The sequence below is a fragment of the Oenanthe melanoleuca genome, chromosome 25 (genome assembly GCF_029582105.1).
Source record: "Oenanthe melanoleuca isolate GR-GAL-2019-014 chromosome 25, OMel1.0, whole genome shotgun sequence".
Classification (NCBI taxonomy): Eukaryota; Metazoa; Chordata; class Aves; order Passeriformes; family Muscicapidae; genus Oenanthe; species Oenanthe melanoleuca.
In genome coordinates, this window is record NC_079358.1 from 9,513,676 (window position 1) to 9,535,280 (window position 21,605).

The following is a 21,605-nucleotide window of genomic DNA, read 5'->3' on the forward strand; positions in this document are numbered from 1 at the left end:
GGGGTGACCCCCCAAAACATGGATGCCCCGGAGGACAATGCTGAGCCCTGGGTCACCACAACAACTGAAGCACCCAGGGAAGGAGCTGTGACCCACAGGCCCACCCAGACACTGTCCATCCCTGGCACCCCCATTCCACTGGGAATCCAATAAAGAGACCACAATTCATTATGACCCCCCCTTCCCTGGGACCCCCATCCCAGGACTACCATTCCCCAGGGTCTCCATTGGCCAGGACCCCCATTAGCAAGGAACCCTTTCCCTCAGATTCCAGCCCTTACAATCCCCCTTTCCTGAGAGCCTTGATTCTCCCAGGACCCCTAATTCCCCTGGCACCCTCTTCTCTGGGACCCCCATCCATGACCCCAAATCCCTGCAGCCCCCGTGGCCCTGGGACTCCCATCCCTGAGTCGTCCCAACTCTGGTGAATCCCACTCCTCAGGACACCCATTCCTCTGGATAGCAATCCCTGGATCCCTACACCCTCTGAGACTTCCACTCATGGGAACTCCATGTCCCACTTGTGCCACCCAGCCTTGTCCCCAGCCTGTCCCCACCCTGCCCACAGCCTGTCCCCTGCCTGTGGCCACCCTGCCCCCACCAAGGGCCACCTACACAATGAGATGAGACCTGACCTTGCTTCCTGTCCCTTCATCCAAAGAGCTGCCAGCCAGGGGACAGGTGGCCCCAGCAGAGAGTGACAGCCAGTGCCCATGGCCGGGGACACCGGGATGGCCGGGAAGGTGGCGCTGCTCCTGTGGGGTGAGTGCCCCGGGCACGGGCCTGACACCCTGGGGATGGGCCCTGGTGAGGCAGAGAGTGGTGGGGAGGGGGCACAGGGGGGCTGTGGGGTCCCCTGAGGTCCCCAAGGCCAATAGAGCCCGTGTATGAGTTGACTGGGGTTGTGGAGTGGCCATAGGGACAGGAGAGAGGGGACAGGAGCGTGGGGACAATAATAGTGGGACAGGGATTTGGGGAGGCATCATGGAGCAGTTAGAGATGACCTGTGCCAGCATGGGGTGGCCATGGCATCCCCAATTCTGGGGTGCCCAGCGTGCCCCCATGTCCTGCTGGAGCATGGGGTGACTTTGGTTTCCCTGTCCCTGAGGGATTTGTGCCACACAAGGACAGTTTGAGGACAGACGCCACACTCTGTGTCCCTGTGCTGCTGCCACCCCCACCCAGCCCTGTCCCTTCTCCCTTCCAGCCCAGACCCTCGGCCTCGCTGGTGAGTCCTCGGGGGATGCCATGTCCCCAACCTGCTGTCCCCAGCCCCGTGGTGGCCCTGGCAGGCTGGTGTCCCCTGTCACCCGCAGGTGCCCAGAGCACCCAGCTCCTGGTGGAGCCTCCCTGGACGCCGGCGGTGCTGTGGGACCGGGTGACACTGACCTGCCAGGGCTCGGGGACCGCCGGTGCCACCTCCTGGTACAAGGGTGGGTGGCTCTGGCGGAAGAAGGGACCCGAGCGCTTCACTGTCACCGAGAGTGGAACATAGACGTGTGGCAGACCTGGCACTGGGCTCAGCCCCTCTGTGAGGGTGTTAAATGGTGAGCGGGGATGTTTGCCCTGGCACCCTTGGGGTCCCCGAGAGTTCTGGGTGGGCTCCATTCCCGGGTCACACCGCTCATGTGACCAGAGCCTGTCCCCTGCACACGGGGACATTCCAGAGCATCTGTCCTGGGGTGACGTTGCAGTGCTCTGTATCCCCAAATCGTGTGTGTTGCTCATGCCTGGAGGGTTTGTTTTGTCTAGCCAGGCAGCGTCCCTCCCCCCCGGGCTCTAGTGGCTGCCGCCTGCCTGCTGGCAAGCCCCCCTCGCTCTGCCCTGCTGCTGCTGCTGCTGCTCGGCTTTTGGCTCGGTAGTTTGCTCTTGTTGCTTGCTCGCTTTTCCCCCCTTCCCTTTTTTGCTTCGCTTTATTTTTCCTTATTAGCTAGGAATACCACTGGACATCAAGGAAATCCCTGGACGTCTGTTCGTGACAAGAAATTTGCGTTTCTGCCCTTCCCAGCGCTGGAGACATTCCGAGCCTGATCATCTACTCGGACGGGTGAAGTTTTTCCTGCGTCACTCTTGGCTGCTTTTTTTCTTCTGTGTGTTGGGGAGTGCTTTTTTTCCCTGTGTGTTTGCTAAATAAACAAGTTTTTTCCACTTTTCCCCTGAGGAAATCCTTCCTGAACCCGGTGGGGGGAGGGGGAGGAGTTTGGGGAGTTTGTTTCTTGGGGAGCTCCTCTTGGAGATTCTTCTCCTAATTTGTTCTAAACCAGGACAGCATGCCAGTGCACTGAGATGCCCTGTTGCAATGGGGGACCCTGGTGCTCCCAAAGCCTTTGGGGTCCCACAGACTCCCCAGATGTGACAGGTCCTTCCTGTTCCACAGAGCGCCTTGTGCTGCAGCTGCCGGCACGGGCGCTGCTGGAGGGGGACACGGTGACACTGCGCTGCCAGGGCTGGCAGGATGGCACGGTCACTGGAGTACGGTTTTACCAAGGGGACAAGGATCTGGGGGGCCCCTCTGTGGGACCGAGCTGTCCTTGTCCCCCCCTGCAGCTGCACCACAGTGGCTGCTATCGCTGCGGGGGCTGGGTGAGCTCTGGGCCATCACCGTGCTGGGAGAAGTCAGCACTGGTGACAGTGACAGTGACAGTACATGGTGAATGTGGGAATGGGGATGCGAAACCCCAGCATCTTCCCAGCTTTCCTTCACCAGTGCCTGGGTCCCTCCTCCCTCCTTCCGTCCATCCCTGGGTCACCCAGACCTTCCCATGTCCATCTTGGTTCCCTCCATCTTTGTCCTTGTTCCTCTCCAGGCCCCCCATTCCTGCCTGGCATCCCATACCCCTTCTGCGTTCCCAGCTCCATCCTCTGCTGTCCCTTCCCTACTTGGCTTGCTTCCACCCCTCCCTGAGCTCCTCTCATTGCTCCCTGAGCCACACCACATCCATCCCTGGGTCCCCTCTGTCCTATCTCATCCCTGTCCCTCACCTCTGCCTGTCTCAACTCCACCCCACTCTGGGTCCACTTCTCCCTCAACGGGGTCCCCTCCCACCCCACCGTATTCCCCTCCTGCCACTCCCCATATCTCTCACCCTTCCCAGATCCCCCATCCCACCCATGTCCCCACAGGGTTCCTGCTCTCAGGGGTGTCCCTGTCAGTTCAGAGCCCTGGGGCACAGGTGGCACTGAGGGACCGCCTGGTGCTGAGCTGTGCATGGGCCAAATGTCCCCTGTCCTTCTCCTGGCACCAGGGAGGGCTCAGGGACACCACTGGGCACTGGCTGTGGCCTTGAGCTGAGGCACGCTGGGGACAATGGCAGCAGCCACTACCAGTGGGGACAGCATGGCCGAGTGTATCCCCCTGAATGTCACCATGTTGGGTGAGCGGGACCCTCGGGCTGGGGGTGACCTCAGCCACGGCATCCCCATCCCACCCCAGGTCACAGCCCCACCACTGCAGGTCACGGTTCTGGGTGGCTGAGACCCTCTGTCTCTGGATGCCCTCAGCCACAGCATCCCCAGTGGGTGACTGATAAACACCACTATAAGCCACAGTCCTGGCTGAAAGGCTCTCTGTGCTTCATCCTCTCTCACAAGGACCATAAGATCATCTGTTTAGAGGAGGTTTTCAACAAAGCTCAGATATTGTTTCTCGGAACTCTGAAAATACTGACAATCATGAGACAACAGAGAGGTAGCCTGGATAAAGGAAATGCATATGCAACTAAAGAAGAAAAAGAAAAGATCCTGAAAATGACATGTCTCATAGAGAATTACACCAAGAGATGTTAAAATATATGAAAATGCCAGCTATAAATCCAACATTAATATCTTATGAATTATGCCTATTACAAAATGGGTAAATTTACACTATGAAATCAGTAATGTTTTAGCAGACCTTACCTTTGAGATAGAAGTGAATCAAGACACAGACTCTTGTTTAGCAAAATGAAAAGATCCCATTTATTCTTATCACTTCAGTAAGACAAAAGCACACTTAAGAGAACCCAGTTAATTGGTATTAATACCAAACATAACGTGATCAAAATAAAACTGGAACAGAAAGTTGTCTAAACTTAGTGATACTACAACTTAACAGAAATTAAATTGAACAGAATTAACTTAATAGAACTTAGGCTTAGTCTTAACAGAACGTAAGTGGGCATTACAATATTGGCCTTTAACAGGAATAGAAACCAACATGTTGTACAAATTATAGATGTACTTTACTCTAATGCTGTTAATAGAAAAAGGCACTAAAATGGTCGAATGATCTGTGAACAGGATGATTTTACTGGAGGGATTAAAAAGGATGTGAGAAGTATGTTGTGATTCAACACAACTTGGATTTGAGCATAGATCATGGTAATTGCAATTATTAAGTATAGCTCTTATTAGGATTTTCCAAAGTATGGCTTTAATCATTCTTAAATTACGAAAGAGGTATACACAATCAAAATGTTGGCACATGTTTTATGGCAAAAAGGATTTTCGGCCTTGGCTTAAATATTAACTGTTGTTCTACTGGCGTTTAATTGAAAACATTTGTGAAGAGAGGGACCCCCGAATTAAGGGGGCAGAAACATTATCTGCCTGTAAATATTGTTTGGTACATAAATTTCTAATTATTATAGTAAAAGCCAATACCATTATAACTGTGCCACAGTGCACACAGATAGTTTTGAATTCCTCCAGTAAAACAATTTAAAAATCACCCTTTCCACTTCCTTTTGTTTTGTTCTGTTCTGTTTTATTTTGTTTCTGCTAGAAAGGATTTGAAGACACAGCCGCCTGTGGGCTCTGGTAAAGAGAGGTGGCTCAGCAGTCGGGCAGCAGACGGCGGCGGCAGCTCCGGGACCCCGCAGGGAAAACGGGAGATCCCCGAGAACGGGGGGAGAGGAGGGAATGCCGCCGCGCGGGGAAGGGAAAAAGAAACTTTTGCTATATGGCATCTATATTTATAGGGGTTAGATCCCCACATTTGGAACGAGCGGGTGGCGGTGGAAGCCGTGCGGAGCCGCCGCGGCACCGAGCCAGAACCGAGCCCGAACCGAGCCCGGCACAGCCCTCCCGGGGCTGCTGCACCACCAAACACGCGGGGAAAAAGAGGAGGGGAAAAGGCAGTAAAAACCAAACCCTAAAACTGCACACAGTAGGGAGAGAAAACGAAGGCAGAACAAGGCTAGAAAGGCACAAAGCACCCGCACCCCCCGCCCCAGCAGAGCCGCCGGCTCCGCCGAGAAGCCGCGGCCCGAGCCCACGAGGGAAGGCGAGCGGAGCCCCCAGCTCCGGAAAGGAGCCGTGCCGCAGAAATGCCGGCCGGCCCCAGCAGCTCCAGAGCCGCACACCCCGCGCAAAGCCGCGGCCAGGCGCAGCTTCGGGGGCTCTGGAGCACAAGACTCACCCGGACGCTGCTGCGGCACCGCCGCGGCTCCCAGAGGGCGGCAGCGGCTGCGGGAACGAAACCGCGCCCCAGTTATTTGCAAGAGCACGCAATTGAATTCCGGATCCTGGTTTCTTTGTCCCTCTCCATGCGTCTGCACATGGCTGGATTAAAAGCAGCGTCAAAAGCGACTATAACATTTTCTAGCAATCTTTTCAACATAAAAAACGGACTTCAAAGGCAATCTTTCCATCGTTCGTGGAACGATGGAAATCGAAACAGATACAAAGCCAGCGGTCTGTAATTTTAATTTTTTATAGCATGTCGGTAGCGATTTTGTGGCTACCATGTCATGCTCTGTGGCCGCTGCCTCCCCGGCTCGCTGGCCGTATCCCCCCACGAATCCAGACCGCGGTTCCACCGCTGCTTTGCTCATATGTTCCCTAATTCTCCAGACCGTGCCCCGCGTCTCCTCGGGCACAATTTTTTTTCCTTTTTCTTTTTTTCTTTTTTTTCCCGGCTCTCTGTTGTTCCCTCACCATGGTTCTTGAGACCGCTGTCCCCACAACTCGTTCATGCTCCTACGCTCAACGGCGCGATATATTTTCCGATTTGTAACCTTTTACTTGTTTCTTGCCATCTAACGGCCGTAGCCGTAGCCTTTGGCTACTTTGTATATTCTGTTTCTAAATCCTTTGGTTTCTTTCGACCCATGATTATGGCATCCCAGAGAGTTACTCCCAGCCTTTCCTACTAGAGGGTGTTGAAAACACTCCTGGGCGCGGCAAAAAATCCTCTCTCCGGACCCCATCACAAGAGTCTTTTTAACAGCTCCGGGTCATACTTCACTGCTCTCTCAGAGAGAATAAGCTGGAGGACATTCAGCGTGGCCTGTTCTTTGGCAGTGCCTTTCCCATCCTTCCAGCCCCAGCTGCTCACCTTTCCCCGTGTCCCTGCTGCAGGGCACATAATTTTTCCGGAGCCTTTTTCCCGGGACATTTCTTTCTCCCGTACTCCTTGGAGCCGCCCCCGACTCCCCCAGCGCGGTCCTGCAGCGCCGGTCTCCGCCCGGGCCTCCCCTGTTCACTCCACAGGGCCCTGCAGAGTCCAAAGGGTGCGATGCTCTGCTTCGTTATCACGGTGTTAATCATGTCGTGGAGTCACCAACATGCAGGATCTCAGGACTTCTGAACAACTAACCAGTGTGATTAAGCAGAAACCTCTTTATTGTTTACATTATCCTCTACTGATACATTCCAAAACTACTGTCCACGGGATCACACAGTACTTGATTGGTGCCTCTGTCTTGTCCACACGCTCTGCTCGCACCTCTCAGGAAATATGATTGCTTACAATCCAGTGCTTCCAGGCCCTTCTTTATCTCAGTTTTTGCAATCTTGGTATTCTGTTTTTCAGCTTCTTCTTTCCCAATTTATCACAATTTATGTTTCAGGAGCCTTGACAAATTCCAGAGTGAATGATAAGAATACCTAAAAATGGTTTGGCTGGAGGACACTGTGGCCTAAGCTGTTCAAACACATTGCTACAGTGGGCACCCATGGAGCCAGAGGGGGTAGGTACACAGGGGGTTGCCCTGGGGCAGGGACCTCCAGTGCCCCTCAGTGTCCCCAGTGTCACAGCACGCTGTTGCAGATGTCACTGGGGTCCCTCTGTCACCCGTGGGGTCCCAGCAGCTCTGCAGGGGTCACCTGGGGAATGTAACGGGGGGGGCCCTGGGCAAGACACAGGGCTTGGGGACCTGGGTGACGGTGACACCCATGGGTGACATGTCTCTGTCCCCAAACCCATACTCACACCTTGCCGTCTCAGTGCCCACGATGTGGGGGTCCAACACCTCCCCCTCCTCCAGGGGAGTCCTGTGGGGATAAGGGGGGGTCTGGGAAAAGGGGAGTCCCAGCTGGAAGCCCCCACTCACCTGTCCTGGGGCTTCCTGAAAGCTGCAAGGAAAAGGGGAGGGGGTGACTGTGGGGACCACGGGAGCCCTGAAACTTCCTGATACCTTGGAATTTCCAACCACCCACAGAACCCCACCCCACCCTCTACCCCCCCCCAAATCCTGACTGCATCCCTGATTTCCCCCAGACACTCCAAGCACCACTGAACCCCCCAGAACTTCTGCACCACCACAGTGCCCCCAATGCTCCCAGAGTCCCTGAACCTCTGAACTCCAAACCCTGCGGGAAGGGGCATCCCCCAAACTCCCCTATGGTCCCAAAAAGATCCATTCAACATGCTTGCACAGCCCTCCATGAACTCCCCAAATGCTGCAGGAGCTTCAAGTGCCACCTCAATGTTCCTCAAAGCGCACCCAGGGATTCCCATGGAGCCCAACCAATGCCCTCCAAATTCCTCCCACAAATCCCTGGACCTCCAGTGGAGATCAATGTGGGCTCAGTTTCCCTCAGCCCAGGGGCCCTGGGTGCTGCCCGATCTCAGCTCCCACTCTGGGGTCTTCCCCTCACTCCAGGACCCCCATGTCCCCCCCACATTGTCACCCACCCCGGTGGTGCCACCAGCGACAGCCCCCGATGACAGCCAGGAGCAGGAGCAGGTACAGCTCCAGGAGGGTCCAGCCAACATTCACAGCCACTGCAGGGGACAGAGGGGGACACAGCAGGTTCACCCTGAACCCCGGGGGTCCTGAACACCCCGGTGACCCCATGTGAACCCACCTGTGATCCAGTGGTGTCCACTGGTTCCCTGTGGTGTCACCTCCAGGGCCAGCTCTGGGCTGAGTGCCTGGAACACGCGGTGCCCGTCCTGTCCCAGCTGGTTGGTGGCCACGCACTGGTAGGTGCCCGAATGTCCCACATCGATGGCCCCAAGCTCCAGGAGGGGACCCTGGCCAACCTCGTGCCCATCATGCAGCCAGGTGAAGGTGACAGGGGCTGAGCCCACCTGCACTGAGCAGCGCAGGGTCACAGGGTCACCTGGGCGCACCTGGAGTGCTGGGGGACCGGGGGTGATGGTGGCATTGGCCATGGGCACTGTGGGGACAGAGACAGGGCTGAGGCAGGGGGAAGGGGCTGGCACCCAGTGTGGGGGGATGAGGAAGTCTGCACGGTGACATTTGGAGACAGAGGGTCTCCTTCACCCAGAACAGTGACCCCATGGTGCTGGCGGTCATCGTGTGATGTGGGATGAGGGCATGTGATGGATGAGGGGTGGGTGGTGAGGATGGGATGAGGGTGATGTGAGTGTGGGATGGTGGATGCTGTGTCAATGTGCAGGGATGGCCGTCAGCGTGGGGGGCACGGAATGGCGTGGGTGGGATATGATGAGTGTCATAGGGCACATCAACAGGGGCATCACTTCAGTGCCAAGGGTCTCAGTGCCCTGAGAGGGTCACGCTCAGTAGGGTGAATGTGACCTGATGTGCAGTGGGGGATGTGACAGCTGGGTTAGGGATGAATGGCTTGGATGTCCTGGGTGGTGATACCTGTAGCCAGATGGTCCCAATTGCCCTGGTCTGTGACACCCAGTGGTGGGGGCTGTGAGCTGGGCTGGGCTGGGGATGGTGTGGGGGGTTGAGGTGGAATGGGAATGTGTGGAATTTGGGATGCTGTGGATAGGGTCACCCCCAGCCCAAGGGTCCCGCTCACCCAGGACAGTGACGTTCACTGCGGGGCTCTCAAACACATTGTCCCCATCGCTGACTCGGCACTGGTACTGGCCGCTGTCATTATACCCAACATGCTGCAGCTCCAGGCGGGGGCCAGTGCCCATTGGTGCTTTCATGTCCCCCCGGTGCCAGGAGAAGGACAGGGGACCTGTCCCCATGGCCACCTTGCAGCTCAGCACCAGGCGGTCCCCCAGTGCCACCTGTCCCCCAGGGGGCTGCACCGACAGGGACACCCCCGAGAGCGGGACCCCTGCAGGGCACACAGGAGGGATTGGGGACATGGGAGGAGTGGGGGACACCGGGAAGCAATGAAGGATGCAGGGAATGGGAGGATCAGAGAGAGATGGGGTGATCTCAGTGATGAAGAAGGGGGCTTAGAGACTGGGGTGGGGGAACACAAGGAAAGGGTTGAGAGGAAGAGGTGAGGGTGGACAGCAAGGGGACACATGGAGAGGGTTGAAGGGATCCACAGGGAAGATTTTGCGCACCCAGACGGAGATGGTGACCCCTGTGGACAATGGGAGACCTCAGAGATGGAGAGGGGCACTCAGAGAAGAAGACCTGGGAGGGATGCAGGCACCAGGGAAGGCGATGGGAGGACCCAGGGAGAGAGCTGGGAAAGCAGGACGGCACGCAGAAGGTTGAACAGGGATGAGAGACCTGGGAGGGCTGCGGGGGCTCCCCGTGCCCATCCCGCACTCACTGCGCACCGTGACGCCGAGCCGGGCGCTGCTCTTCCGCACGGCCCCCCCCTCGGAGCGCACCTCGCAGCTGTAATTCCCCGAGTGGGAGACCCCCACGGCGGGCACCAGGAGCTGCGGGGACCCCTGCGGGCCCCCCACCGACTGCCCGTCCCGGTAGAAGCGGTACAGGAGGGGGGCTGGGGGCCGCAGGGGGCTGGGGGTGCTGAGGCAGCTGAGATTGAGGGGGGACCCCTCGGTGAGCTCGGGGGGACCCTCCAGCACCGGCACCGTGAAGAGCTCTGGGAAAGAGATGGGCGTGGGGACTGTGACTCTGAGTCCACTGAGAAGGGGCTTTGAGGATGTCAGGATATTTGAATTCAAGCAGTGGGGATGCTCACCGTGTACTGTCACTGTCACCGGTGCTGCAGTGACATTCCTGAGGCCACCAAGCCAACGCAGCGGTATCGGCCGCTGTTGTGCAGCTCCAGGGGGAAGAGGGACAGCTCGGTGCCCCCGAGGGACTCCTCTAGATCCCGCTCGTCCTTGTAAAATCCCACCTTGGTGACAGAGTGCCTGCCCCGGCAGCGCAGTGTCACCGTGTCCCCCTCCAGCAGTGCCTGTGCTGGCGCCTGCAGCACCAGCGGCCCTGTGGGACAGGAGGGTCCCGTCACACTGAGGAGCCCGAGACAGGTCCAAAGTGGGTGCCCATGGCACCAGGGACATCTGGGTGGAGTGTCCACTGCACAGGAGGGTCATCGGGACACCAGGAGCAAACAGCTCTGTGACACAGCTGTCTCCACGGGGGTCCCACCACACTGGGATGCACTGGGATGTCCCTGTGTTCAGGGAACAGGCTCTTGCCACACGAGGGCTGTGAAGCCAGCCACAGAGTGGAGCCCACCCCGACCTATCGGGGAACCACCCTGAGCGTTTCAGATCCCCCCTCACCATTTGGCACCATCATGGGGGAGCTGATCCTGGTCCCGGGTCTGTGACACTTGTAGGTGCCACTCTCTGTGACACTGAAGCTGTGTCGTCGCTCCTGCCACCAGCGCCGCCCGTCCTTGTATCAGGAGGTGGCAGCGGCGGTCCCCGAGCCCTGGCAGGTCAGTGTCACCCGGTCCCACAGCACCGCCGGCGTCCAGGGGGGCTCCACCAGGAGCTGGGTGCTCTGGGCACCTGTGGGTGACAGGGGACACCAGCCTGCCAGGGCCACCACGGGGCTGGGGACAGCGGGGTGGGGACATGGCATCCCCTGAGGACTCACCAGCGAGGCCGAGGGTCTGGGCTGGAAGGGAGAAGGGACAGGGCTGAGTGGGGGTGGCCCCGTTGGAAGAGTGGCACCCAGGATCAGGGTGCGGGGCTGTCCTCAAAATGTCCCCTTGAGGACACCCTCTTGTAGGAAAGTGCACGGTCCCCAACAGGTCTGCAGAGGCTCCCAGGGCAGAGCTCTGTTTCACTTGTCTGGGTGGCACAGGCACGTCTGGAATGGGGTCAACGTGGCCATCTCGTGCTGGCACAGGTCACCCCCACCAGCCCTGTGGGCACCTCCCCACGGTGCATCCCCTCTGTCCCTTTCCCCAGAGATGCCCCAGCTGCATGCAGCCAAACCCCACATCCCTGTCCCTGAATCCCTGTCCCCCATCCCTGTCTCAACATTCCTCTCCCAATCCCAGTTCCATTGTTCCTGTCCTTAGGGCCATCCCAAAAACCTGGTCACACTGAGGGGCTACTGGCTCTGTCCCCCACTGGCTCTGCTGGCCTTGGGGACCTCAGGGGACTCTGCAGCCTCCCTGTGCCCCCCTCCCCACCACTCTCTGCCTCACCAGGGCCCATCCCCAGGGTGTCAGGCCCATGCCCAGGGCACTCACCCCACAGGAGCAGCGCCACCTTCCCGGCCATCCCGGTGTCCCCGGCCATGGCACTGGCTGTCACTCGCTGCTGTGGCCACCTGTCCCCTCGCTGGTGGCTCTTTGGATGAAGGGACAGGAAGCGAGGGCAGGTCTTGTCCTTGTGTGTAGGTGGCTCTTGGTGGGGGCAGGGTGTGGACAGGATGGGGGCAGGGTGGGGACCTTGTGGGACATGGGGGGTGATGGAGGGACATGGTGAGGACAGGATGTTGCCAGAATTTAAAGTCTGAGGCGGGGCAGGGAGTCAACGATGGGTGTACAGGGCACTGGGGTGCCAGGGATGGGGTCCCTTGGGAAGGTGGAAGTCACAAGGGTTAGGTCAATTCAGACTCAAGGATGAGTGTCCCAGATGAAGGTAGCCTTCAGGGATTTGTGATCATGGAATGGATCCCAGGGGTGGGGATGCCAGGGGAATGGGTGTCCTTGTGGAATAATGGTCCCTAGGCAGAGGGGGTCCCAGGAGCTGGAAACTACCAGGATGGGGGTCCTTAGAAATGGAGATCCTAGGGAATAGCAGTGCTGGGATTGGGGTCCCAGGGAATGGGGGACAGAAGGAATGGGGGTCCCATGGCTGCATTTCCAGGGGAATGGGCAGTGCCAGGTACGAGCAGTAGCTGGGCAGGTCCAAAGGTCACAGCTCCTTCCCTGGGTGCTTCATATTTTGGAGTGACCCAGGTCCCAACGCTGCCCCCCTGGGGTGCTCGTTTCCTGGGCAGGCATCACACGGGGGTCCTGGGTAGCTCTGTTACTGTTCCCTCCCCTGCCCTCGACTTTTTCCTCTCTTTATTTCTCTGTTTTCCTTATTTCCCTCACTTTTGTGCCATGCTCCCTCACTCCCAATTCCTGGCTCAGAAATCCTGTGAAGCACCTGGGAAGGGAATGGGCTGGGGGGACCCCAGGGAGGGAGAAAAGGGTGTGGGGAGTCTGCAGGGAGGGGTGGGGAGGCTGTGGGTGATGGGAGTGTCCAGCTGTGCCCCCCCAACACTTTCACTTTCTCTCCCCAGCAGCAGAAGGAAGAGGCCGTTTGTGCTGAGAGGAACACAGGGGTGGGTTCTGTCCTGGGAGGAACATCCAGGGGGTCCTGCCTGAGGGGATCCTGTTCTGATGGTGACACGTTCTGGGCAGATTCTGTCCCAGTAGTAACAAATCTAACAAGGGGAGACCTTCTCCTGGGGGATGGCGTTCTGGGCAGGGTCCCTGGACACATTCCCTGAGGAAGTCCCTGTCCAGGGTAGGGCACATCCTGGAGATCCCTGTCCCAGGCAGGGGAGCCCTGCCAACCCCCTCTGTCCTCAGTGGGGCACTGTGACCTCTGGGGTGCCCCAACTCGGGGTGTGACCCACCCACTCTACACCCCCTCATTGGCTGCCCCCACCCATCTGAGAGCCCTCAATCCCCATTTGGGAACCCTCACAGGAGCAGCACCTCGGTCCCATGGCACAGCCCACCAGGATCATTCTGTGGGTGAAAAACCCCATCAGGGCTGATTGGGGGGGGGGAAACAGAGAGGGCACAGACACCCCAAAAATACCCAAAGCTCACTCCCACAGCCAAAACTCCTGCAGGGCCTCAGTGCTGGCAACCAGGAGATGGATGAGACCCTCCCCATGAAACACTTGTGAAGCTCTTGGGGGGCTTCCCCCTCCCTCGCCTGCTCCCCAAAATCCCCCCACAGGGTTTCTGTCATGTGGGATTGGGACAATTTGGGTTTATTTGGTTTGGGGAGAAATCCTGTTCCAGACTTCTCTATTCTCACTCGTCCACTGCAGGATCTGAGCCAGCAAGAGCAGCTGGGGAATGGAGCCCCAGGCAGGAAGGAGCTCCCAAACTCCTGCTCCTTGAAGCCAGTGGCCATCCCAGTGTGGGACCCATCCATGGCCCAGCCCCAGTGCACAGGGATGGGCATTGGCCAGCCCTGTTCTGGCCAGCCCCGGGTGGCAGCCAGGACCTGAGGCTCCCCCCGCCCCTTGGCTTTGATTCTCACAGCTTTCGAGCTGCTGCAAAGTGAGAATTCTTTCTGTGGCCAAAAAAGGCCTGGCTGTGGTTTGCTCAGCCCTGCAAGAAGCAAAAAGCCAGTGTGAGCCCAAGCAGTGGCTCTGCGTGGGCCTTTGATGTTTTTCAGAGCAAGTCTGGCTGGAAATCCCCCTGCAGGGGCAGCTGTGAGGGAACCAGTCTGGAAATGCAGCAATTGATCTTTTGGTGCCTGTCCCCAAGGGACTGAGAGAGCCCCAGAAATGCTGCAAATCCCTCAAGGATCTGCTTAACAACGTGACAAGGACCCTCCTCCCTGAACAAAACCTGCAACCCTCTGGAACCTCCTAGAAAGAATGTTTGGGTTCTGGATGTGGACACCAGCAGAGAGGGAAAAGTGTGGAAATATTGATCAGGGACTCCACACGTGTCTCTGGGGCACAAGGGTGTCCCAGCAGGAGAAGGGAGTGCCCAGGCAGGGGAATTCAGGGCAGGGTGCAGTGGATTTACCAAGGAATCAGAGCCTGAAGGACACATGGGCATTTCCACAGATTGCTGTGGCACCAAATGTACCTGGGATTTCCCATCATCAGGGCAAGGTCATCACAGGTGTCCCCTAAATTCTGGGCACCCCAGAGGTGCCAGGGCCCAATGGGGGCAGTGAGAATGATCAGCAACCCCAGGACAGAGGTGCTAAGGATTTGCCACCTCTGGGACAGGAATCCCCAAGGACGTGGCACTTCAATTTCCCTGGACACCCATTGTCATGGACATCCATCCTAGGTCCCCCACATGCCCTGAGGCCCCACAACTGGGAATTCCAATCCCCAACCATGTCTGCAGACCATCCCATATGGTCCCTGACATGTCCCATATCTCTTTCCTGTCTCCACCTTTCCCCACCCTGCCCCCACCAAGAGTCCACCTATAAGGACAAGACCTGCCCTCGCTTCCTGTCCCTTCATCCGAAGAGCCACCACCAGGGGACAGGTGGCCACAGCAGCGAGTGACAGCCAGTGCCCATGGCCGGGGACACCGAGATGGCCGGGAAGGTGGCGCTGCTCCTGTGGGGTGAGTGCCCTGGGCACGGGCCTGACACCCTGGGGATGGGTCCTGGTGAGGCAGAGAGTGGTGGGGAGGGGGCACAGGGGGGCTGTGGGGTCCCCTGAGGTCCCCGAGGCCAGCAGAGCCAGGGCATGGGCATGGACCCCAGTGTGACCAGAGTCGTGGGGTTGCCATGGGGACAGGTATGGGGGAAATGGGATGTGGGGATGGGAACAGGGGGGTTGAGGTGTGGGGACTGGCATGTGGCAAAAGGAACCTTGGGGCTGGGGCAGCTGTTGGGACAGGGAGGGAGACAGGGATGAAGAGACAGGGGCAAGGGCCATGTCCCATGCAGATGGGCCATGGGGACAGGTGCCATGGGAATGGGATCATGGGCACAGGGCCATGGGGATGTGGCCGTGGGGACAGGTGCTGTAGGGCTGGAGGAGGTGACCTGTGCACACATGGGGTGTCCACAGTGTCCTCTTGTCCTGCCTCAGCCCAGGGTGACCGAGGTGTCCCTGTCCTCAAACCTCCCTGCTACACCTGTGTTCCCATGGGGACAGTTTGGGAACAGGCACCACACCAGGTCTCCCTGGTGCTTCTGTCCCTTCAGGGCCACCCCCACCCAGCCCTGTCCCTTCTCCCTTCCAGCCCAGACCCTCGGCCTTGCTGGTGAGTCCTCGGGGGATACCATGTCCATGCCCTGCTGTCCCCAGCCCCGTGGTGGCCCTGGCAGGCTGGTGTCCCCTGTCACCCGCAGGTGCCCAGAGCACCCAGCTCACACTGGCTTGGGCTCACACTGGCTTTTGTGCTTCTTGCAGGGCTGAGAAAACCACAGCCAGGCCTTTTTTGGCCACAGAAAGAATTCTCACCTTTGCAGCAGCTCAAAAGCTGCGAGAAACAAAGGCAAGGGGACGGGGGGAGCCTCAGGTCCTGGCTGTCACCTGGGGCTGGCCAGAGCAGGGCTGGACAAAGCCCTTTCCTGTGCAGTGGCCAAGTCGAGAAGCTCCCCAAAATCTTCCCGGCAGAAAAGAAACTTCTTGTGGGGATGGCTGGGGGAATCTGAGCCCCAAGATGAGTCCAATGCTGCCCCGGTAGCCCAAAATCTCTGGGAGAGATTGCAGAATTGTGTGTTTGTGCACAGGGATAGTTAAAAGCACGACTGAACTTCAGGAATGCTGGGTCTAATTGCAGGAGCGCGTTAATGGTCTGCTCCTCCACCCCTTCATCTTCTTCCTCCTCCGCCTCCTCCTTGTCCTCCCCCTGTGGCTGCTGTGTCGGGACCAGCAGCACCCCAGGAAGAGCAGCAGCTCCAAACATGCTGTGGAGCCCCTGAGGAGCCCTGGCAGTGTCAGCAAGGAGCACCTGCTTTCCTCAACACCCCAGGGGAATTCAACATTCCCAGAGCTGCTGTGCCAGGGCTGAAGGAGGAAAAGGCAGTGAAAGGCTGAGGGTTTTCAGGAATTGTGGTGGAAAGGCACAAGAGGTGCTGCTGTGGGCCTGAGACCTGCCTGGCGTTCGGCGCTGCCTTCCTTGCGTTCCCATCAGGGAGAGCGGTCGCGGGTGTTGCGCAGGGTGTGTGCCTGGGCCGGGACACTGCTACGCTGCCACCGGGCACCAGGATCCAAGCTGCTGCCTTCGTCTCTTCTGCCCGGGCGCTGCCGGTGCTGGTGCCGGGACCGATTGGTGCAAAGCGTGAGTTTGCCAAAGGAGCGATTTGGCCTCGTCCCTCCCGCCCGAGGCCGCCATGGCCCCTGAGGGGTTGGAGCTGGCACCGGGGCGCCCCCTGCTGGCCGGCAGTGCTCCCTGCAGCGTCCCCTGCTGGCCGGGAGTGCTCCCTGCAGCGCCCCCTGCTGGCCGTGGCCATATCTGCACCAAAAAAGAACAAACAGCCCTGAGCCGGTTGGAAATTTCTGTTCTTGTCTTGTTGTTTCTTCCGTTCTGTTCTGTAAATTTCCTAGTAATGAATTGCTATTCTTTTACTTACATTTTTACTTGGAAGCCCCATAATTGTCACAGTTATAACATTTTGAGGGAGGCGCCCTTTTTCCATTCCAGGGCGGTTCCTGCTTTCCTTGGCAGACATTTCTGTTTCAAACCAAGACAGTTTCCAGGGCTCAGACACTTGGCCACCTCTTCCTCTGCTATTTAAGCTTTTTGGCCACCACAGGCCACTCCCAAGGTGGGACACCTGGTCACTCGGCCACTCAGGAGCTGAGTTTGGCAGAGCGTCACACTGTCCCCAGCATGCCATGGCTGACAGACTGACTGCCACATGGGGCCCTGTGTCACCAAAAGCACGGCCTGACCCAGCTCTGCCACACACAGGTGTTCCAAAATGTCTCAAGACATCCAGCTTTTCCTGTCCCTGACACCCCACTCTGTGCCATGGCCTGATCCCCTCTGCCCTGGAAAAGGGGGAGTCTATGGAACACCTCTGGGCTTTTGTGACATCATCATGTGGGGAAAACTGCAGAGGAGAGGTTTGAGACATGGGAGAAGGGAATCCAGAGCACTGGTTTATAGTGGCAGCCCAAAACTGGAGAATCCCATACCTAAGACCAACAGAGCTGAACAAAGAAATGCCATCTCTGCCAGTTGAGCCAAAAAACTGCATTTTGGTGCCAATAAGGGGAAAGGAGTCCTGTGTTCCCCTGGCACTGGGAGGAGAGATGAGGAGCCGTGGGTGTACTGGGAGTGCTGAGAGGGGCATTGCAGAGGCACTGGGAGTACAGGGGCATTGGGAGAGAGAATAGGAACCACCTGGATCTACTGGGAGCAATGGAGATGCACTGGGAGCGGAAATAGGGAGCCTTTGGGGATACTGGCAGCAGAGTGGGGAGGGAATGGGGAGGTGTCTGAGGGTTCTGGGAGCACTTGGATGTGAAATGGGGAGCCATAAGTGCAAGATGAATGGGGATGAGGAAGTCCTTGTTGGTTCAGGGGGCATGGGGAGCTGTGGGGTCCCTGTGCAGCCTCACCCGTGATCTCCCACTTATGCCCAACTACCCATGAATGTTGGGCAACCACTGGAGCAGTGGGGAAGTCACACACGTGTGGCTGCCACACAGTGGGGTGCCCCCAGTATCCCCAGTGCTCTCATGCAACCAGAGGCCCCCAGTGCCTACTGTGTCCACAGAGCCCCCAGTGCCCAGCCGTGCCCTGAGTGTCACAGCACATTCCCGTAGATGTCCCCGCATTCCCGTGGTCGCCCATGGGTTGCTGCCAGCTCCGCGTAGGTCACCTGGGGATCCTGGAGTGTGGTGGCACGGGGGGATGCTGTGAGAGACACTGGCTGTGGCATCTGGGAAGGGGGACACTCATGGGTGACGTGTCCCTCTGCGTGTGTCCCAGCCCAGACTCACCCCCCGTCTGCTTGGTGCTCACGACGTGGGTGTACAGCACCTCCCCCTCCTCTGGAGGAGCTGGGGGCTCCGGGGGGGCCCTGAGGGAATAAAGGGGATGAGTGGGAGGGAATGGGAGGTCTTGGTTGTTAGGGTCAAAGGCCAGAGTGTGGTTGGAGCATCACACTCACCTTTCCTGCTGCTTCCTGGCAGCTACAAAGGAAAGAGAGGAGAGGTAACTGTGGGGTCCCAAGAGCCCTGACCCCTCTTAGGAATTCTGAAACCCCACTGCACCCTCAATTTTCCCCAGCAACTCTGAGCTTCATTGGTGCCTCCAGAACCCCTGAACCACCCCAGTGCTCTTGACCCCCTGAGCCCCCAGAAGCTCAAGGATGGCAGGGAGAGGCACCCTCGAAATTCCTCCAGGATCATTGAAAGAATCCCCCAAATCCCTGCAAAGCCTTCCAACATCACCCCAAGTACTGCAGTGCTCAGGCCAGCCCACGTCAGGAGCTGCAGATGCCACCCCATCACCCCCACATTTAGATGGTTCCCTAGCTTTCCTGGGGCCTCCATTGTCCTCATTGTCACCCACCCATGTTGTTCCACCGGTGCCAGCCCACAGCTCCACCCACGAGTAGGACAAGGAAGAGGAGGGACCCGCCAAGGCCTGCGGCCACTGCTGGGGACAGAAGGGACACATCAGGGTCACCTGCCACTCCAGGGCTCCTGCAATCCCAGTGACCACATGTGACCTCACCTGTGTTCCAGTGTCCCTGTGGTGTCACGGGCACTGTGGGGATACAGAGAGGGCTCAGGCCAGGAGGGAGGGGCTGGCACATGGTGTGGGGGGATGAGGGAGTCTGCATGGTGGCACCTGGAGACAGAGGGTCTTCTTCACCCAGGACAGTGACCCCATGGTGCTGGGGGTCATCATATTGTGTGGGATGAGGGCATGTGATGGATGAGGGGTGGGGGATGAGGATGGGATGAGGGTGAGGTGAGTGTGGGATGGTGGATGCTGTGTCAAAGTGCGGGGATGGCCGTCAGCGTGGGGGGGGGGCACGGAATGGCGTGGGTGGGGTATGATGAGTGTCATAGGGCATATCAACGGGGGCATCACTTCAGTGCAAAGGGTCTCAGTGCCCTGGGAGGGTCCCGCTCAATAGGGTGAATGTGACCTGATGTGCAGTGGGGGATGTGACAGCTGGGTTAGGGATGCATGGCTTGGATGTCCTGGGCGGGGATACCTGGAGCCAGACAGTCCCATTTCACCTGGTCTGTGACACCCAGTGGTGGGGGCTGTGAGCTGGGCTGAGCTGGGGATGGTGTGAAGGGGATGAGGTGGAATGGGAATGTGTGGAATTAGGGATGCTGTGGATACGGTCACCCCCAGCCCAAGGGTCCCGCTCACCCAGGACAGTGACGTTCACTGCGGGGCTCTCAACCACATTGTCCCCGTCGCTGACTCGGCACTGGTACTGGCCGCTGTCATTATACCCAACATGCTGCAGCTCCAGGCGGGGGCCAGTGCCCATTGGTGCGTTCATGTCCCCCCGGTGCCAGGAGAAGGACAGGGGACCTGTCCCCACGGCCACCTTGCAGTTCAGCACCAGGCGGTCCCCCAGTGCCACCTGTCCCCCAGGGGGCTGCACCGACAGGGACACCCCCGAGAGCGGGACCCCTGCGGGAGACACAGGAGGGACTGGGGACATGGGAGGAGTGGGGGACACCTGGAAGCAATGAAGGATGCAGGGACTGGGAGGATCAGAGATACATGGGGGGAAAGCAGAGAGGAAAAAGGTGGGTCAGAGACCGGGGAGGGGACATATGGAAAGGGTTGAAGGGAAGATTATGGTGACCCAGAAAAGGGTGGTGGGACCTGTGGACAATGGAGGGACCACAGCAATACATACAGGCAAAGTGGAAGACAATGCGGGGTCCCAGGGAGAGAGCTGGGAAGGCAGAGCAGCACGCAGAGGGCTGAGCAGGGATGGGAGACCTGGGAGGGCTGTGGGGGCTCCCCGTGCCCATCCCGCACTCACTGCGCACCGTGACGCCGAGCCGGGCGCTGCTCTTCCGCACGGCCCCCCCCCTCGGAGCGCACCTCGCAGCTGTAATTCCCCGCGTGGGAGACCCCCACGGCGGGCACCAGGAGTTGCGGGGACCCCTGCGGGCCCCCCACCGACTGCCCGTCCCGGTAGAAGCGGTACAGGAGGGGGGCTGGGGGCCGCAGGGGGCTGGGGGTGCTGAGGCAGCTGAGATTGAGGGGGGACCCCTCGGTGAGCTCGGGGGGACCCTCCAGCAGCGGCACCGTGAAGAGCTCTGGGAAGGAGATGGGGGTGGGGACTGTGACTCTGAGTCCACTGAGAAGTGGCTTTGGAGGTGCCACGATCTCGGGGGTTCCAGCCGTGGGGGTACTCACCGTGTACTGTCACTGTCACCGGTGCTGACAGTGACATTCCTGAGGCCACCAAGCCCCCGCAGCGGTATCGGCCGCTGTTGTGCAGCTCCAGGGGGGAGAGGGACTCCCCCAGATCCCGCTCGTCCTTGTAAAATCGCACCTTGGTGACAGGGTTGTCCTGCCAGCCCCGGCAGCGCAGTGTCACCGTGTCCCCCTCCAGCAGTGCCCGTGCTGGCACCTGCAGCACCAGCGGCCCTGTGGGACAGGAGGGTCCCGTCACACTGAGGAGCCCAAGACAGGTCCCAAGTGGGTGCCCATGGCACCAGGGACATCTGGGTGGAGTGTCCACTGCACGGGAGGGTCACAGGGACACCAGGAACAGTCCCGTGGCACAGCTGTCACCACCGGGGTCCCATCACCCTGGGATGTCCCTGTGTTCAGGGGACAGGGTCTCACCACACGAGGTCTGCGAGGCCACCCATGGAATGGACCTCACTCAGACCTATCAGGGAACCATCCTGAGCATTTCAGAGCCGCCCTCACCATTTGACACCATCACAGAGAGGCTGATCCCACTGCCGGGTCTCTCACACTGGTAGGTGCCGTTCTCGGGGACACTGAAGCTGTCACGTCCTTCCTGCCCCCAGCGCAGCCCATCCTTGTACCAGGAGGTGGCAGCGGCGGTCCCCGAGCCCTGGCAGGTCAGTGTCACCCGGTCCCACAGCACCGCCGGTGTCCAGGGGGGCTCCACCAGGAGCTGGGTGCTCTGGGCACCTGCAGGTGACAGGGGACACCAGCCTGCCAGGGTCACCACGGGGCTGGGGACAGCAGGGTGGGAACATGGCATCCCCCGAGGACTCACCAGCGAGGCCGAGGGTCTGGGCTGGAAGGGAGAAGGGACAGGGCTGGGTAGGGGTGGCCCTGCAGGGACAGCAGCACCAGGGGGACCTGGTGTGGTGTCTGTCCCCAAACTGTCCCCATGGGACACTGGTGTAGCAGGGAGGTTTTGAGGACGGGGACACCTTGGTCACCCTGGGCTGAGGCAGGACATGGGGACACTGTGGACACCCCATGTGTGCACAGGTCACATCCACCAGACCTACAGCACCTGTCCCCATGGCCACATCCCCATAGCCCTGTGCCTGTGATCCCATTCTCATGGTACTTGTCCTCATGGCCCATCTGCATGGGACCTGGCCCTTGTCCCTGTCCCTTCATCCCTGTCT

At 58.9% G+C, this 21,605-nt stretch overlaps 1 protein-coding gene and 2 long non-coding RNA genes across 3 annotated transcripts; 1 reads left to right on the forward strand and 2 right to left on the reverse strand.

The window, feature by feature from the left end:
* The first annotated feature begins 1,206 nt into the window (after window positions 1-1,206).
* On the forward strand, window positions 1,207-2,474 carry LOC130263121 (uncharacterized). The gene is made up of 3 exons (XR_008842306.1): window positions 1,207-1,228; window positions 1,317-1,547; window positions 2,378-2,474. It is a non-coding gene; the product is annotated as an uncharacterized LOC130263121 (long non-coding RNA).
* A 4,106-nt stretch (window positions 2,475-6,580) lies between these two features.
* On the reverse strand, window positions 6,581-21,322 carry LOC130263105 (Fc receptor-like protein 2). Its single transcript, XM_056510582.1, has 7 exons — window positions 20,923-21,322; window positions 20,401-20,634; window positions 9,001-9,270; window positions 8,071-8,385; window positions 7,899-7,987; window positions 7,314-7,335; window positions 6,581-7,254 (listed from the first exon to the last, which is right to left on the reverse strand). The coding sequence occupies exons 1-7, from the start codon at window positions 21,224-21,226 to the stop codon at window positions 7,034-7,036; spliced, it is 1,455 nt and encodes a 484-aa protein (XP_056366557.1). The 5' UTR covers window positions 21,227-21,322; the 3' UTR covers window positions 6,581-7,033.
* LOC130263117 (uncharacterized) lies at window positions 10,255-11,618 on the reverse strand. The gene is made up of 3 exons (XR_008842302.1): window positions 11,575-11,618; window positions 10,652-11,138; window positions 10,255-10,349 (listed from the first exon to the last, which is right to left on the reverse strand). It is a non-coding gene; the product is annotated as an uncharacterized LOC130263117 (long non-coding RNA).
* Window positions 21,323-21,605: the final 283 nt, after the last annotated feature.

Coding starts and splice junctions, on each gene's coding strand:
- LOC130263105 (XM_056510582.1), bottom strand. CDS start 21,226: ATGCCATGTTCCCACCCTGCTGTCCCCAGCCCCGTGGTGACCCTGGCA. Junction 20,635..20,922: donor CTCTGTGATGGTGTCAAATG/GTGAGGGCGGCT, acceptor CCTGTCCCACAG/GGCCGCTGGTGCTGCAGGTG. Junction 7,336..7,898: donor GTCGCTGGTGGCACCACCGG/GGTGGGTGACAA, acceptor TTTTCCTTGCAG/CTTTCAGGAAGCCCCAGGAC.